The 16,657-nt window shown below is 41.7% G+C and overlaps 1 protein-coding gene across 10 annotated transcripts in view; it reads right to left on the bottom strand.

The window, feature by feature from the left end:
• The window catches only part of MACF1 (microtubule actin crosslinking factor 1), a 333,835-nt gene that overhangs the window by 107,628 nt on the left and 209,550 nt on the right, over nt 1-16,657 (bottom strand). For 5 of the 10 annotated variants that reach the window (XM_061122314.1, XM_061122313.1, XM_061122308.1 and 2 more), the window contains 8 exons: nt 9,580-14,943; nt 8,899-9,048; nt 7,377-7,592; nt 7,140-7,289; nt 5,080-5,313; nt 2,721-2,870; nt 1,562-1,795; nt 282-482 (listed from right to left, as the gene is read on the bottom strand). In XM_061122314.1, coding sequence (XP_060978297.1) covers nt 282-482; nt 1,562-1,795; nt 2,721-2,870; nt 5,080-5,313; nt 7,140-7,289; nt 7,377-7,592; nt 8,899-9,048; nt 9,580-14,943 — 6,699 coding nt within the window. The remainder of the gene's footprint in view (nt 1-281; nt 483-1,561; nt 1,796-2,720; nt 2,871-5,079; nt 5,314-7,139; nt 7,290-7,376; nt 7,593-8,898; nt 9,049-9,579; nt 14,944-16,657) is intronic. The other 5 variants (XM_061122317.1, XM_061122312.1, XM_061122316.1 and 2 more) reach the window with 1 other exon arrangement.

Consider the following 16,657-nt stretch of genomic DNA (forward strand, 5'->3'; position numbering starts at 1 on the left):
TATCCTAAATGATTAAGATGAGACCTAGGCTACAACTTGAAGTGCATCAGTGTGTTTCAGAAGCTGGCCAGAGGAAAGGGAGGAGAATTATCAGGGAAGACAGTGCTATGGAAACAAGGGGGAAACTACTTCCAGGGGAGTGGTCAAGGGTGTTAAGGCTGCTGAGAAAGCAGAGATATGAACTGAGAAGTTCTCACTGGACTTAGGGCAGGAGGTTATGGCGACTTGCCCACGGCAGGAGAGATTCACCCAGCATTGTGAGAACAAGCTAACCTGCTCACCTTCAACTTCTCACACTGCCTGTCCAGCTTCTCCGGGGCTTCATTCAGCCCAGCGTGACCATCGGTGGTATCCAAGGCTCCTTTCTCCAGGTTGCCTGAGAGCTGCTCCATCTGTCCTTCCGATGACCCCACGGAGGTTACCCAGTCCAGGAGAGCATCGATCTTCCTCCTGTTCTCTGCCAGTTTCTTTGCTGCTTTACTCTGAAAGTCACAGGGGGAGTCTAGTGAGAAGGCCTTAAATACTCTGCTACCATATAACCAAAGGTTAAGTAAAGGGAAAGACGTTTAGGTCAAAAAAAAAAAAAAGAGAGAGAGAGAAACTCTAAGGCTGGGTATAAACAGTCTTTGCGTCCACAAAGAAAAACAAGCATGTTCTAAATCTGTTGAAAAATAATCATTTAAAATGATCCTTAAATTTGATCTATATCTCATCACTTCTAACAGGGGATTTGAATCCCAGGATTTCAAAAGGCTTTATTAAGTGGTGATTTTGTCCTGGCAACCCTCCAGGTTTTACAGAATCCTTGCTAGGTATGCAGAAGTTACACACTAACTTAGTAGGATAAAAAATAGCACAATTACACTCAATTACCTGGCTGCTCTTCCTTAAAGAAATCACAGATCACTCCCATCCTTTCCTCTGCCAAGCAGAGCACTGAATTCTGAAACTTGCCTCTCAAATTCTATTTTCTGAATCTTCAAGTATTTTATTAATAAAACAGGTTATGCTAAGTGATACGTACATGTATTTCAGAATTCATCTTCAGGTAACGTACTTCTCTTTCCTACATTCTCTACCGCCCTCATTAGTGTACAAGTTCACAACCAGACAAAGAACTCTAATTCAATTAGCCAGTGCTAGGTGGGGTGCAGAAGACCACAAGACTTCACCTTAAGTTTATCCCAGTGCCATGATTTCCCACTGAAACTGTAATGGCAGCCTGAGGAGAGCTTGAGGCCCATTAAGACTGCCCAGTGTCTTCATTAGCACCCTTGGATCACCAGTCTAGATTCATGTTAAAAATATGCCCTATGGTTTTTCCCCAAAGATGATGATGATGGTGATGGTGATTTGGAATATGAACTTTCTATCAACTATTCCTGACTTAAAAGTCCTTCAGAATGTTTCTTGTAAAAATAAATATCAACTCACAGATCAGCTCCTGAATGAGCCCCTTTTCCTCAATTCTATGCTCTCTGGAAGGTCATCAGCTTTTACTTGTGTAGGTACCAAAATTTTCTTTTTTGAAAAATACCAAGCATCATAGCAGTCTGGTTACCTTTTCAGTCTCCTGCTGTAAGGCTGAGGTCACCACTTCCTCCAGCTCCTTCTGGGCCAGCTTTGTCCTTTCCTGGAGAGCTTCATACTGCTCCTTAGCCTGATGGAGTTTCTCCCGGAGAGCTGTCAACTCATCAGGGCTCAGTTTAGTCTGGTTCTCGTCTAGGAACCCTTCAGTGTCTTTGACAACACTGGCAAATGAGGTGGCGTGATTCTGAATGTCGTCCTGTAAATCCTTAACACATGAAAATAGGATAGCAGAGGCTTCAACTTTAGTACTTCTAAGACCTCTCAACAGCACAAAGATGGAATGACTAGAATGACATTATCTGCAATGGACATATGTCCCTGACTATAATTTGCTAAGTTTTATGCTTAAACCAATGTAGATAATAAAATTTTAAATGCTTTTTAATTAAGAAGCTTCTAAAAATATTTAATTTTCTAAGAAAAATTTAAATTTCTAAGAAGATATTTAGTGAAGATATGAAAGGAAAATGCCCACAAATATGATTTTTATTTTGCAATGACTTATCCTCAAAGAGATCATTCTTCTGTAAAATAGAGTTGACAATGGGACTCTAACAGTGTTGAGACCTGGCTGGTTCTTCGTAACTCTCTTGGTCATCACTCCTGAACCCTCATGTAGCCTATAAGACCCAGCATGATCTGGGTCCTGCCTCCTCCCCAGCTTTATTGTTCACTAATCTTCCTTTTGTTCTCTGTACAGTCAAACTAGTTTTTTTCCAATTCTTTAGTACTGTGCTTGATCGCATTTCCACCTCCAGACTGATGTACAGGCCTCTGCCTGGCATGTCTTCTTCCTCCTCCCACCCCTTCATGCATCAACCCCTACGTATCCTTCGATTCTCAGTTTAAATGACACTTCTTTAAAGGAATCTTCTGATATATAAGTCAAGATTGGGTCTGTTATATCTTCTTATGTAATGTTTCCTTTATAGATATAATAGTGAATACATTATATGCTCATTTCTGTGATTATCTGTGTAAAGTCTGTCTCTTCCACGACACTGTAAGCTTCAGGAGAGCAGGGATACTTAACCATTATGTCGCTGGCACTAAGCGCTGGGCCTGGCACACAGCAAGCCTTTCTAAGTACTTACTGACGGAATGAAATAAGTGAGTTAACTCTTACTGACCTTCAGGTCGCTTTGGTTCTTCTGCAAAGCAGAGAGATCCTGCTGGGTGGCTCTACCTTGATGGCCAGCCAATGCTCTTTCTGCCTGTCCCAGCCAGCTGCAAAGATCCTCCAGTTTCTGGTGACAGGTATTTTGTTGTTTCTGCAGGGTCTAATTAAAATGCAAAGGGGCCAAGAGATAATTAATGATTCTCATTTTATAAATATAAGATAACTCCCTGAAATGTAAAATAAGAAGGTTATATCACAAGGATGGAAAAGTTGGTGGGAGACTAGAGCAGGAAAAGGCACAGAAATCATATTCAGAAAGTTCTCCTCATCTGGACAGTCTATTGGTCTGGATCTATGGTCTGAATTACAATTAGGAGTGATTTCAGGTGAGAATGCTCTGAGGTTTTGGTTTGGAAGCTCCTTTGCCAGACTGCTTCTTATCCATGGAAATGGAGAAGAGAGAGCCTAGATGCTTAAAATTCATAGATGATACTGGGGATGAAAATAAATGACAGGTTCTGATCACTTCTAAAGGAACTGGATGATATACTACATATGAAGTCATAATATGGAAAATTAGAAGGACTGGACTAGGAGGAAAAATCAAGAAACTGGATAATTTATAAGCTAATTGAGCTTCTTAATAATTAATCTGACTTTATATAAATCAAATGTCTCACAAATGCAGACACCCATTAAATGGAATGATTACTTGCCAGACATGAGGGGCTTGGCTATTTTGAGAAGAAGGGAAGTGCCCAAGAATAGCAATGGGCTCCGTCCTTCAGGTGTCTACACCAATAGCCAAGAGAAAAGACGGCCCGAGGGGAGGAGGGATTTGCTTCTGTGCCTGATCCTTTTCCAGACCTCTCAGTCACATGACACTGAAGCACCTGATTGAGCAATTGAGCATGATGTGTTCTCCTGATCATCCTTCTAAAACCATTTTTCCACTAGTTTCTACCTTCTGATGGCATTTTGAGTCACCTGCACTTACAAACAGGTGCCCAAATTGGCCCTCTCTCCCCCGCTTTAGGACAAACAGAAAGGCTCTGGAAGAGAACTCGTAAGAGCTCTTCAGCTGTAAAACGGGATCCTCGTGGGTTAGGATGGGTGCAGACTGAATCTGAAAAAAGCAAAGCAAACAAGTTAGCACATAGACAAACACATGCATTCAGGGCAAATATAGAGAGAAGCAGAGCATTTCTGACAACAACAAGGTTAATAAATGTCGTGGAATTAATTACACGCTTGAAGAGAATGTTCACATGCAACTGGACCATCTTCTGCAACTCAGGGGCCTACCCTGGATGTGGGCTGTATCTTAAGGTGGCCCAGACTAATGCTATTACATTAATTATACATAAGCTATACCGAGCTGTATAAAATCCAAGTAAGGACACTGCTAATTTCCACATTTAGAAGGTAACCTACCATATTTCATTAATATCTTACTTCAATTTTAATCCAGTTGCAACAACTAAGCAGTAACAAGGGACATACAGACTTCACTAAATATCCTGTAAGCCTGACTCAAAAGCTCAATTCTACTATGCACAATATTTAATAAAAGAGACACTGAGACCGTTTTACTGGTGATAACAATTCTAATACTATCTTGCTGAATTTCAATTTATTATTCATACAGAATAATGGCATAAGCATCATTCTTGGTATTCTAAGGTTACGATATTACCATGCAATTATGTTGAGCTCTATAAGAGGGTTGTGATAGAAGGTGGTAAGATGATTAGTCTCCTGCTTCCTGCAAAGTTTATCAACAGTGCTTCTACACAGAGTTTTCCACAACTGAATAAGCACTAGATACCATAGTGTACAGAAAGGTGCTATAAAATAATAGTTTTCAAAGGTGCTAAAGAATTAATATGATTCTGATAAAAATCTTTGTCAGCTGTCTGAAGGTGGTCAAGGAATCTTACTGTTAATCATCTGAAAAGCCCTAGAATCAAACTAACTTCAGGACCATTCTTCTCAAGGGCTCAGAGTATCTAACTGCTCCCAACAGTCCTCAAAAGAATGGTGGAAATAAGGGCTGCGGATAAAATTTTCATTTGAAAGTCAGAGAATGAGATACAGTTACAGTAGAGTTTAACTAAGAAAAAAACACCTTGCACATGCATACACACGTAAACACATATATTCTCTCACACGCAAACATAAAACCAAAAACACGGCAAGAAAGACAGTCAAAACAGCTGTCTCGTGGGCCAGAACCAAACTGGCCTGGACCAATCAAAACTGGTAAACGCAGGCTCCTGGAACCATGACAGATGGCGTCTGGCCAGAAAACCCAAAGACAGAGGACAATCCCAGGGACCAACTGAGCCCAGCCGCTGGTTCAGTCTGACCTTGACCTGGGCAGCCTGCTCCATTTGTTGAAGACGGTCCCGCAAGGCATCCCCCTGAGCGGTAGTCTCTTCTACAAGGTCCTGGAAGGACCTCTGCAGTTCATTCAGCAGCCTCAGCATCTGCCGGTTCTGCTGAGGAGACAAGTCCTGGGCATGCTCAGAGATGAAGAACTGAACGTCAAAGGCAAGTGCGTCCAGCTGAGGCTTCCTCCCGGCCATGGGCTGTTTCAGGTCCTGAGCAAGATGGGGAAGGAAGAAAAGGGAAAAGAAGCTTCTAATTCTCCATAAAAGCAGAAACTGTTGGTTCTAATCAAAGAATCAACATAATCAAACAGAGGTGAATTTCCTGTATTTTCAAAAGTGACACTGATTACTTCTAGGGCCAACCCACACTTTCACTTCTGGCCTCTCCAGAGTCCTCACATATTATAGCTAGGTTTCCTTTAACTGTAATTAAAAGAACAGTAAATTAAATCAACCACTGATTTCTAAATGCACTATACTTTCCATTACTTATATAATAGAAAATAATAAATAGCAGTGCTATTTATATTATAGCACTGCTAATCCCAAGTATCTGTGAAAAAATGCTATACTTTGGAAAGTAGAGCATGAATTTTTGGTCTGAGATAGATCTAATTGTACTTTATTAGGTTCAAATAACCATTTGTATTTGTCTAGCCCTGAGATACTGGTAAGCCAGAAATGAGAAAATATTCAATTTCTTAGTGGTTCACTAAAATTTGACTTTTAAATAGTTATACATGTTATACATTTAAAACTGTACAAAAATGTCAAACATGTTATACATTTTAAAACTGTAAAGGATTACAGTCAGATAAAGTAGTAAAAAACTGCCTAAACACTAGAATTTATCTGCTTTTAGACAATTAAAAAGCATGCAATATTCCCACAAACTTTTAGTAATCATTACCCACGGTATACTGGATGCAATTAAAAAACCATAAGAACAAGTAGAATATCTGCATGTCTATCACTTTGAAATTGGGAGCAGTCAGTAATCCTGCAAAGTGGGCTTATAGGCGGACTACTTGCATATTTATCATATGACTATACTTCCTTTGTCTGTGAACACATGGATTTGGGAAACTCACTAGGAAAATGAGGCTTAGACTGTGGCTCTCTTCCCATAATGGAATTCATATAATTTATAACTAGGCAAGGACACAAATATAGGAGGTGCTCTGTGTTTTTATATTTCATACTATGTCACAGGAATTTTTCTCACCTTTGCTTCTTTCAAAACGCTGTCAGTGAACAGAGTCTGCTACTCATTCCTCCATCAGTATATTTGGATTAAAGGGTATGAAGGCATTAAAGAAGACAGGTCAACTCTTCCAAGATAAAGAAGGGCGAGGATGCATACAAGGGAAATCTGACCACAGACCACATTTAGGTCTGTACCTCTTAAGACTGGGGAAAAGGAAGAGGATGGAATAGGAGGGAACATCTCTAGTTCTGCTTTGACTTCAGAAAGAATTTGAGAGGAATAGCTATAGCAGAGGGTGGATAAACCAATGTGAGCATTACCTGTTATTATCTTAAGTATAATTCAAAAGAAACAACAGTGCTAGGGGCAGGAGAATCCTAGGCTTAAATATATCTTAGAATCTTTAATTCTCACTGACTTACAAAAAAGAATCAATTAACTTGGAGTTTAACAAGAAGAAAACCATCTCTCAAGATGAGGGGTTGGTCATCTACATTCCCCAAGCCAGACCTGCCTGTCATCTGGTTTTGTAAATAAAGTTTTACTGCAACATGTCTACAATCATTTGTTTATATGCTGTGTATGGCTGCTTTCATGTTTCTACAGCAGAGATGAACAATTGCCACAGAAACAGGTCACCTGCAAGACCTAAAATATTTACTGTCTGGCCCTGTACAGGAAAAGTTTGCAAAGACTTTATTTCTCAAATGGAAAGTCAGACTTTCTAAGTAAAGGCAAGTACAGATACTGGTCTGCCTAGCAGAGACATAAAATTAATATAACACAAAAGGGCAAATAAAACATGCTTGAGAGCTGGTGGTGCACTCACCTCACACCGTTGGAGGCAGTGATTCAGGCTGTCAGCATCTGTTTCACTGTCATATTCCTTGCTGTTCAGAATAACATGGGTATTGCCAACCCAGGCTCTCAGATCTTGAAGTCTACCTTCTAGCTGTTCATACTGATTTAACACTCTAGTCTAAGAAATAAATGGCAAGTTAGATGATAAAACTCTCCAAGCCTGCCCAGATTCTGTGAGCCTTTGTAAATAAAAACAAGAAGCTACCTTCTGAACTTCCAAGGCACTCTGGAGGTGGAGCAGTCTGGAACCCCAGGTGTCACTCACAGAGCTGAGGGACTTTTGAAGATTCTTGGCGTCTTTTTCTAGCGCCTTCAGCAGTTGAGCTGGGACTTCCTGAGGCTGGCTGATGATAATCTGATCCACACACTCCAATTCCTGACTCACCACCGTGGACAGATCCTTTAGCTCCTTGTCTAATACCTGAGGGCATAAACTGGAGTTACTGCCAAAATCGAGACTAGAAATCTTGCTGTCTTAGAATCAGCTGTAAACACATTATTCTGTCACCTCATGCTTACACAGGCTTTATGGCTTATAAAATGTTTTTATAGACATTCATTAGTTTTTCCGTTGTTCTCACAATCAATCATTTTTGAGGAGGCAGAGCAGACATCATAATCCTGAATTTATAGGACAGATGCCTCAGTGCTTAAAAATGTAAATTTGTTTTTCCCTGAGGTCACCCAGCTGATAAGCAATAAGAGCCCAGACTTGCAATCAGGTTTTCTGACTCAGGGCAATGTTTCTTGCCCTACAACTTGCTACCTCTCCAAGAGTGTCATTATGCTTTAAATAATGTGATGCAATATATGTCAACCAAAGGACAACTCTTCCACTCCGAAGTTCAAGCGAGTGGAACCAAAGAACATAAAAATATCCCAAGCCAGCTTTTCTACCCAGCTATTCCTCAATATTCTGCTCCTCAGCAAAGAAACCAGAAACAAGCTGTGGAAGAGCCTGGTAGTTCTTTGGGCATCATCCTCATCTCCCTTTCAGCTATTCTGCCTAAAGCCACCCCTCTGGACACTGAGAGAACTGGTAAACCTCTACAATCTCTGCACTCCTCATGACTCCAACCCTGTGACAACTCTCAGCCTCCATGTCTATGTCTACGTCCTTCCATGTCCTCAGGGACCTCATTCCATCAGTGATCACTTATTCTCTTCCCTAACTTCAAGTTCTCCTGTTCTATTGGTTCTTTCTCCTCAGCCTAAAAGTCCACTCAAAACATTCCTCTTCCAATGCATTTCCTCTAGCTAGTGTCCTACCTCTCTTTCCTTGTCTGCACTACCAGGCTTCTGGAAAGCATGACCTACATTAATTGTCTCCACCTTCCAATATCCTGTTTATTCTCACTGCAACCGAGTTTATATCCCACCACTCGACTGCAGCTGTTCTTATCAGGCGCCTGGTGGCTCTCAGGCACTGAACCCCACCTTTAGTTTTACTACACTCGGTCCCCCTACTGTATCTGGTACTGCTGACCACTATCTAATACTGCCCAGTGTCTCTAATACTCCCTCGAGTCTCTTATGCTTTGGTTTCTGTGAGACTAGTACCCCATGCTGTTCTTCAGAGATCTCTAACTATAGTTTTTCCAATCTACTTTTTGTCCATTAAATAGCAGTGCTTTTCAACATGTTTTTCTTCCTTCAGGAGCTTCTCTTGTGGTGTCTTCTCACTTTTCTCAAGCTGATGGGCCTGGAGGAAGTCTCTGGGAACCTACCTTGGCCTGACACAGCAGATCCTGTAGCTCTGCCAGGTTGAGCTCTAGAGGTTGAATCTGCTTGGTCCTCATTTCAATGTCCCGTAAAAGAGACAGATAAGATACCAACTTCTCATCATGTTCTAGGCAGAGCTGCCGGGTAAATACATTCTGTGGAGCCAAAAAGAAAACTCACTCAAATCTGACATTCTCCTTTAAGTCTGCCTTTAAAGCGGGCAGGGTCATAGAACAGAACAGAAATTTTTACTACACATGGCGTGGAATGAAATAAATTATGTTATTTTATCTAAACTGTCTCAAATCAATAGACAAAAAAGCAATTCATTAATTTCCTCAGGGAGCACAAGCTCAAAATTATGAATCTATAAGCATCATTTTAGCAAAAACCTCTTCTGACTTCAGGTACCATAGCCTCAGTATTTTAACTTAGCTTCAATGCTACCCTTGCAAATTTCGGAAAGACATTCAGGGCTACTACCTAGTTTCCCAACAACTATGTTACAAACAGATGACAATAAACTAAGCTATATCTTAGAGAATCCTCTAGTGTCCTTAAGTAGATGTATGTATACAATTAATCATACCTATGAAAACTCAGTATCCAGTCAAGAGTTTTAGCATGAAATTAGCCATAACAAGTACACACACACACACACACAAATACACCACTGGGTAACTTACTTTAGTAGCTCTGAAGGGCTCCGGGTTCACACTCGCTCCCCCTGGTACAGTCATCAGGGGGGTTTGTGCGCTGCCAGGGCTCTCTCTAAGCTTCTCCTGTGGTGTCTTCTCATCCATCTTCATTGTGAGGCACGATACTGGGGGCACCATCTCCTCTTCACTGGTGTCTGGAATAGGACTAATGGTGGCATCCTGTGGTCCTGTACTCTCTTTTTGAGACACCTCTCTGGACAGTTTCTCTGGGAGAAGGGACACCGAGACTCTGGGAACTCTCTGAGTCACTCTGCCTTCAAAGGACCCTACTTTTGCACCTGTAACTATAAGGTTTGACATTTGTAGAGATTCCTCTCCAGGTATTTCCTGCGTTGTCACTATGTTAGACTCAAGAATTCTGCCATGTTCACGATCACTTCTGTTGTCCTGAGGAGGAAGGTCCTTTCTGTCTGAGAACTCCAGATAATTGACTTCTTTGGAGCCTACTCTAATTTCTTCCAATTTAACAGTGCTTGTTGAGTCAAAACGTGCTTCTTGGTATGATTTTTCTTTATATTCATTAGGTAAGGAAGTCAAATCTTTGGTTTGCCTAATCTTAAAAGCAACACAAGAATCTTGATGATAATCAGTCTCCTGTCGGGTGGTTCCTTGGAAAGACTTGTCTGTTGTGAAAACTGGGGCTGTGTCTGCAACTTGGACTCCTCCAACCGGTTCCTGGTCGTGCAATCCTTCAGGCCTTGGGGTCAAAGAGGAGAGTAGTTCACTCTGGATCCCAACAATAATTTCTTGAGATTCACTGACTAGATTAAAGAAGGTTAAAGCATCTTGATTTCTTACAGAAATTCCTTCGGGTGTCATTTGGGAAGAAGAGTCTTCAGTTTCACCAAGAACAGAAAAGTCCAGATCCCTGTCAGTTTCTTTCACTTTTTCACGTGCAGTTATCTCCATACATTGATTCTCTATATTAGAGTCACAGTCATCACTAATGGCAATTTCCTGATTCAGCTTTTCTTCTGAAAGAACTGCTGGTCTGTGGGTCTTGACTCTTTCTTCTACAGTCTTCTTCCCCCTCTTACCCTTCTCTGTGGTTTTCATTGGTTTCTGTATAACCTGCTGACTTAGCAATTTCTCTAAAGTTTCATGATTTGACTCTTGCACTTCTGAAATAATTCCTCCTTGGTTTTCCCTTACTTCTTTAGAATCTAGACTTGATATAGACTGTTTCATATGAGAAATAATTTCTGTTTGTACTATTTTTTCTTGCTCTTCATCTGTATTTTTTTCCATGGTTGTATAAGCCACCTCTTTGGGATTAAAATCACAAATTTCTGATTGAAGATGTGTCTCTGAATCTTGGCCCAGTGATTTACCTTTACCATCACTAGGAATTACAGCACTCAAAGATTCCTTAGCATCTGGAGAAGATCTCTTAATTTGGTCATCGCACTCCAATCCCTTTAATGAAATTTCCCTGCTCTTTTTTGCCTCCTCCCCATTAGAAACTCTCACTTTAATGCCTTTTTGTGCAGATTGGTTTTCAATTTGAAATAATTTCTCACTATCTCCTTTACCACAACTCATTTCAGCAGGCTGACTATGAGCAATTAACATTTCCTTTCCTAGAAACTGCTTCTTTATTTCACATACTTCAATTCCATCTTGCTTTTCAACATGAGCCTGGTGATCACTGGACTTAAATGTATCTACTTGGATTATAGTTGCCAGTTCAGGACTGATGAGTCTTTTCTCAATAGCTTCCTTTAAAGTCATTCTCTGATTACTGAATATGTCAATAATTCCTCCATCCAACACCTGATGAGATGCAATAATTCTGACCATGTTTTCATCTACTAATTTCTGTTTCAGAGCTGATGCCAATGTCAATCTTTTTCCTGTGGCAGGGTCTATGATTCCCCCAGCATTTGCCTGGGCTTCCAGAACCTTCAGTGTAGCTGCAAAGTCTACTTTTCCAAGCTTAATTGCTTGAGACAATGTAAGTACTTTGTCACTCGCTCCATCTTTAATGTCTGAAAAGGGAATTACTTCTAGATATCTCTGCCCAGATTCAATATCAATTTTACACTTTTTTACTAATTCTGAATAGGGAACAATTCTGTAACTCTCAGGATCTATAATCCCATTCATCATTTCTGAAGACAGTGTTGCTTTATTAGTTAATCGTCCTTCCTTTTCAGCTTCTGCCAGGGTCAACTGCTGGCCAGAAATGAGATCTACAAAGCTTCCAGTGAAGGCCTGAATTTCTTGGATTTCTCTCTTCAAGTCTGGGGTTACAAGATCTAATTTCATGGCTTCAGAGAGGGAAATAGTTTTCTTTGTTTCAGGATGAGAGAACTGACAGAGGCTTAAGGTCTCAACTTTTCTGAGTTCCTTGGCTAAGTCTTCATCAATGATGCCATGTTTAAAGGCATTATCAACAGAAAGTCTCATTCCAGATATATGGTGAATGATACCTCCGTCTACCACCTGCTTTGTCAACAACTGAATGGCCTCATCTCTCTCCAAAAGTCCTCTGTCAATGGACTGCACGACTGTTAAAGGGGCTTTGCTGTCAGGGTCCATAATTCCAGTTGTTTCCATTTGTAAGCTAATTAATCTCTCCCTAACCATGTTTTCAGCATCTCTGCCTTTGGAAGCTTTCTCCAGATTTATAAGCTCTGGCTGGTCAGCACTGTCCACCAAGCCAAGATTTGAGGCTAAAGTTACTGAAACCTTTTTGCCTCGTTTCAGGTCAATGATTCCACCAGTCACCACCTGCCCCTCTAAAATTCTGGTGGCTGTTTGTGTGTCAAGAAGTCCAATGGCAACTGCTTCCCTCACAGAGCACAGTGTGTGGGTATGAGGGTCTAAGACACCACTTATAGCTTTGTCTGCCATGAGGACATTGTGCAACAACTTCTCATCCATCAGACCTTCATCAATGACTTCTTCAGTTGTCAAAGACTCGCAGGTCTGAGAGTCAAAGAATCCCCGAAACATGTTCATCTTTCCCATAAGTTTCACAGCAGTGTGACTGGGCACAAGGCCTCGGGCTATTGCCTCACTTAGCAAGAGCTTTTGGCCTGTCTGTTCATGAAGGATACCACCCTCTACTAATTGTGCAGCTAATGTATTCAGGGTAGCCTCTTCAAGCAATTCTGAAGCAGTACTGCATGGCAGGGAAGTTTCACTGCCATCAGCTTCCTTGTCTGTCATCATTCTGCTACCACCTGCCATGCTGTGACTTTCTGGACTTTGTTGATGGTCATCCCTACCCAAAGGTGACTTACTTAATGCTTTCTTCTTGTCCAGAGAATGAATATCCTTATCCTTTTCAGACCTGAGTTCCGATTCTAAAGCTAGAGTTTTCTTGACCTGGAATTGTGACTTTTTGCTTTGGGGTTTTATGAGAGGTCTTCCAGTTTCACCTAGAGTATACTCAGTTTCAAGTGTGTTTGCTTGCTCTTTCTGACACACCAAGGAAGTCTTTCTGAGAATCTGCCATTCTTCTTGTAGTGACTCAACAGAAAGCAGGTCTTTGTCCTCCACCACAATCACATCTGCTTTCTCAGGAGGTACTGTAAGGAGAAATTCTCTATTGACATTTTTTCTGGTAGACACTTCTATTTGGTCTTCCTTTTTGGTACCAAACAACTGTCTTTTAAACTCTGATTTGACTTTATCTATGACCTTCAAAGTATCAACATTTGGGTTTCCCCCTTTTTGTTGCCCTACAAACAGGTCCATTTGGGGGTTCTCTATAGAAGAGCCTTCTGTTTCTACAATGGTCTTTTTGCCTTTTGCTTCAGTGCAATTCGCCTGATCGGCATCTTCTTTGTTTTGAGAAGAAAACTGGAACTCACGTGACCTCACAGTCAGCTCATCGCAGAAAGTTTCTGTCATTTTCACATTCACTGCTTCTTGTAATTTCTCAGCAGCTTCTGGCCTCTGATGCCCACTTCCAAACACTTCTGGAGGACCTGCTTGATCACCTCTTGCTGTCAGTGCCTCCATCAGCTCATTGTCCAACAGGAGCAGCCTTTGCCCATCCCTTGCGCTAATGTAGCTGTGAGTCATCAGCTGAAACAGCAGCTTCTCCTTACGGCTTGCGGCACCCTCGGTTTGGCCTGTGCGGCACAGCACACCTGCCTCTCCAGGATTCGTGTTCAACTTGCCTCGTTCTAGAGAGTCTGCTAACTGCATGTGGGGCATCACATCGGGGATGCAAACTGATTTCAAGTTATTAGCAAGACTTTTGTCTAGCATACCATTTTCAATTGCTTTTTCCCAGGACCAAATCTCTGTCGTTGCTGGTAGAAATACGGCTTTAATATGTTGTCGGTCACTAAGGATTTTATGAGCTAGTTCTGTAGACACAATACCTTGTTCCAGGGCATCTGTGATTGGGAGAATCTCTCCAGACTCAGGCCATAGCAACCCCATGAATGACCAAAGGGACTCCAGAATCACAAGGGCAATCTTAGCAGTTACCAGATCTTGGCTCACTGCTTCATCCACTGTCAGCCTACGCCCAGTGACAGTATCTATGATCCCTCCTGTCTGAAGCTGCCTTATGAGGAGAGCACAGGCCATATCTTGGTCAATCAAGTTATGTCTCACAGCCTCTCCCACTGTAAGTCTGTGTCCTGTTCTTGGATCTACTATGCCTCCAGCAAAAAGCTGAGCTTCCAGCAGCCGGACAGTAACCTGCCTATCTATCAGCCCTTCCTGAACTGCACGGAAAATGCTAACTTTCCGGCCTGATTTCAAGCTCACCATTCCCCCTGCCAACTGCTTGACAGGCAGCAATTTCAATCCTGATTCCTGGTGGACAATACATCTCTGCATCAGATCCAGTAAATCTATTTTCTCAGCTGTGTTTGGGTCTATCAAGTTCTTGGATGATCTCAGGTGGGACTCTAACCCTGAGTGAAGCCATGCAGAAATGAGGCCTTCGTGAAAAGCCTCCTCTAGGTTAATACAGTTCTCATCATTGGGGAGACTGAAACCTCCAGTTGCCAGGTGAGCTTCTAAGATTTTCAGTCCAACTTTCTCACTGATTATTTTCTTTTCAATTGCTTCCGCCACAGAAAGAGGGCCTTTGTTTTCAGTGAGCCTGCCGATTAAGGACAGGGCATCCTGTAGCTCTTGGAGCTGCTGGTACATCTGGGGATTAATGAGGTTTCTGGCTAGGCCCTCCTCCAAAGACAGCTTTTCACAGGTCTCAGGGGCAATGAGGCCAGACAGGATAACCTGGGATTCCAGGAGCACCAGGCCTGTGTCTTGGTCAATGAGGCCCTTTTGCATTGCTCTGAAGATGGGAAATATCTCCACTGTGCCTAGGTCAATCACCCCAGCCACTGCTCTGCAGCCCTACAAGAAAAAAGGAACAAGAACACTGAATCAGAGAAGCACAATTGTTGAAAGGAGTCATTCAAAGAACTACAGTAGATCAAATTCCGACCACAAGAAAAACCCAGCCTGGGATGAGCCCCAACCTGTAGGAAACATCCTGAAACCTGACAGTGTTAATACTAAGAAAGATTTTTTCTAATCTATAGAATGTTTAACATAGAAGTCTACAGAGTACCCAAGGGATGGTAGCATTAAGCATATCTGAGTGACAAGCTCTACAAAGTAGCAAGCAAGGAAAGTGAGGAGACAGCGATTTCTAAGACTATATCACCAAAAAGGCTCTTACAGACATACCAGTTCCCCCAAAGTGAGAATTCGACCTCATATAACAACTTCTCAGGGTTGCAATCCATGCAGAAGACTCTTGAAGTAGCACTTCCCTGCTGATGCGTTCAGCGGGACCGGTCCACGGGGTCAGAAGAGAGATGTAAGCAGCCCAAGAGCCACACAACAGCTGTGCAGCTAGTAGACGGCCCCGTGTGCGTTACTCAGGCAGCTGCTGAGCACCTAGGGTGGTCACATGTTTGGTGGCCAATGCTAGCATTTGCCATGGCAACAGCTCCGAGTTAAATTAGCTCTAGGAACTGGAAGCAGCAAGTCAAGGAAGGAGCAGACTAGGGTCCCTTGACTCTGAAACCACTAATAAATTTTCCTCCAATCCAGGCTAGAACAGGTAATTCAGTAATCACAATGATGGCTACTATTTACTGGGCACTTAATATATTTATTAAGCAGTGACAGTTAATCCTCACAACAATCCTATGAAGGCAATTAATTTTTAGTTTGCAGATAAGAAAATGAGGTACACAGAGATTGGGTAACTTGTCCAAGGTCACTGAGTTCCAGAATCAAACCAAAGGCTGACTAAATTTCAAGCTACTCCCTTGCCAGTCAGATCCAGGGGAGCAGGAAGAGTAAGCACAGTAGAGTTCCATCTTACAAAGGAGTTCAGTACTAAGGACACAGAATAAGGCAAGCCTTACACACTGTCAAAATCATCCTTATAAAAAAGCCTCAAAACAGTTTCTGAAGAATTTCTATCTTGAAGCCTTTCAAGGCAGAAAGTTCTTCAGAAGTTAAATCATTCACGTGTTTTGCCGCTCAGAACACATCACTTCTATCACTCTCCAACTTTCTACTTCCTCTTGTTAGTGTTCAGCATCTTCATCTTCCATACATGCTTATACCTGTCCCTCTTTGATCAGTATTACTTATTTGTCCTTATTTAACTCTTATCCATGGAAGATTTTACTGAAATAACTGTCAGTCACCTCCTTGCCTCCCATATAATACACTTCATTTCTGTCTCGGTGAGAAGCAAGCTCCATAAAAGCAGGTGCTTTGCCCATTGGATGTCTAGGACTAGTACCAGCAGTTCAAGAAACATTTGATGAATAAATGAATAAACTGATAAACAGGAAGGAAATCCTTAAAATCATTAACCTACTTTGCCCAGATTTTAAGAATATGCCCTGAGAATTTCGAGCTGGATTAGCTGCATACTATCAGAGATGGAGAGTAGATAGCAAATGAGGAACCAGATCAGGGCTGCATCTTCATCTTACTATGTTTGTTCAAATAATGGAGTAACTGAGAATTCTTCACACTATTTAAAATATTATATTATGTGTTATTCTTCATCCTCCCTTTGTTTTTTGACCCAGGATGTAGA

This window comes from Dama dama, chromosome 20 (genome assembly GCF_033118175.1).
Source record: "Dama dama isolate Ldn47 chromosome 20, ASM3311817v1, whole genome shotgun sequence".
NCBI classification, from domain to species: Eukaryota; Metazoa; Chordata; class Mammalia; order Artiodactyla; family Cervidae; genus Dama; species Dama dama.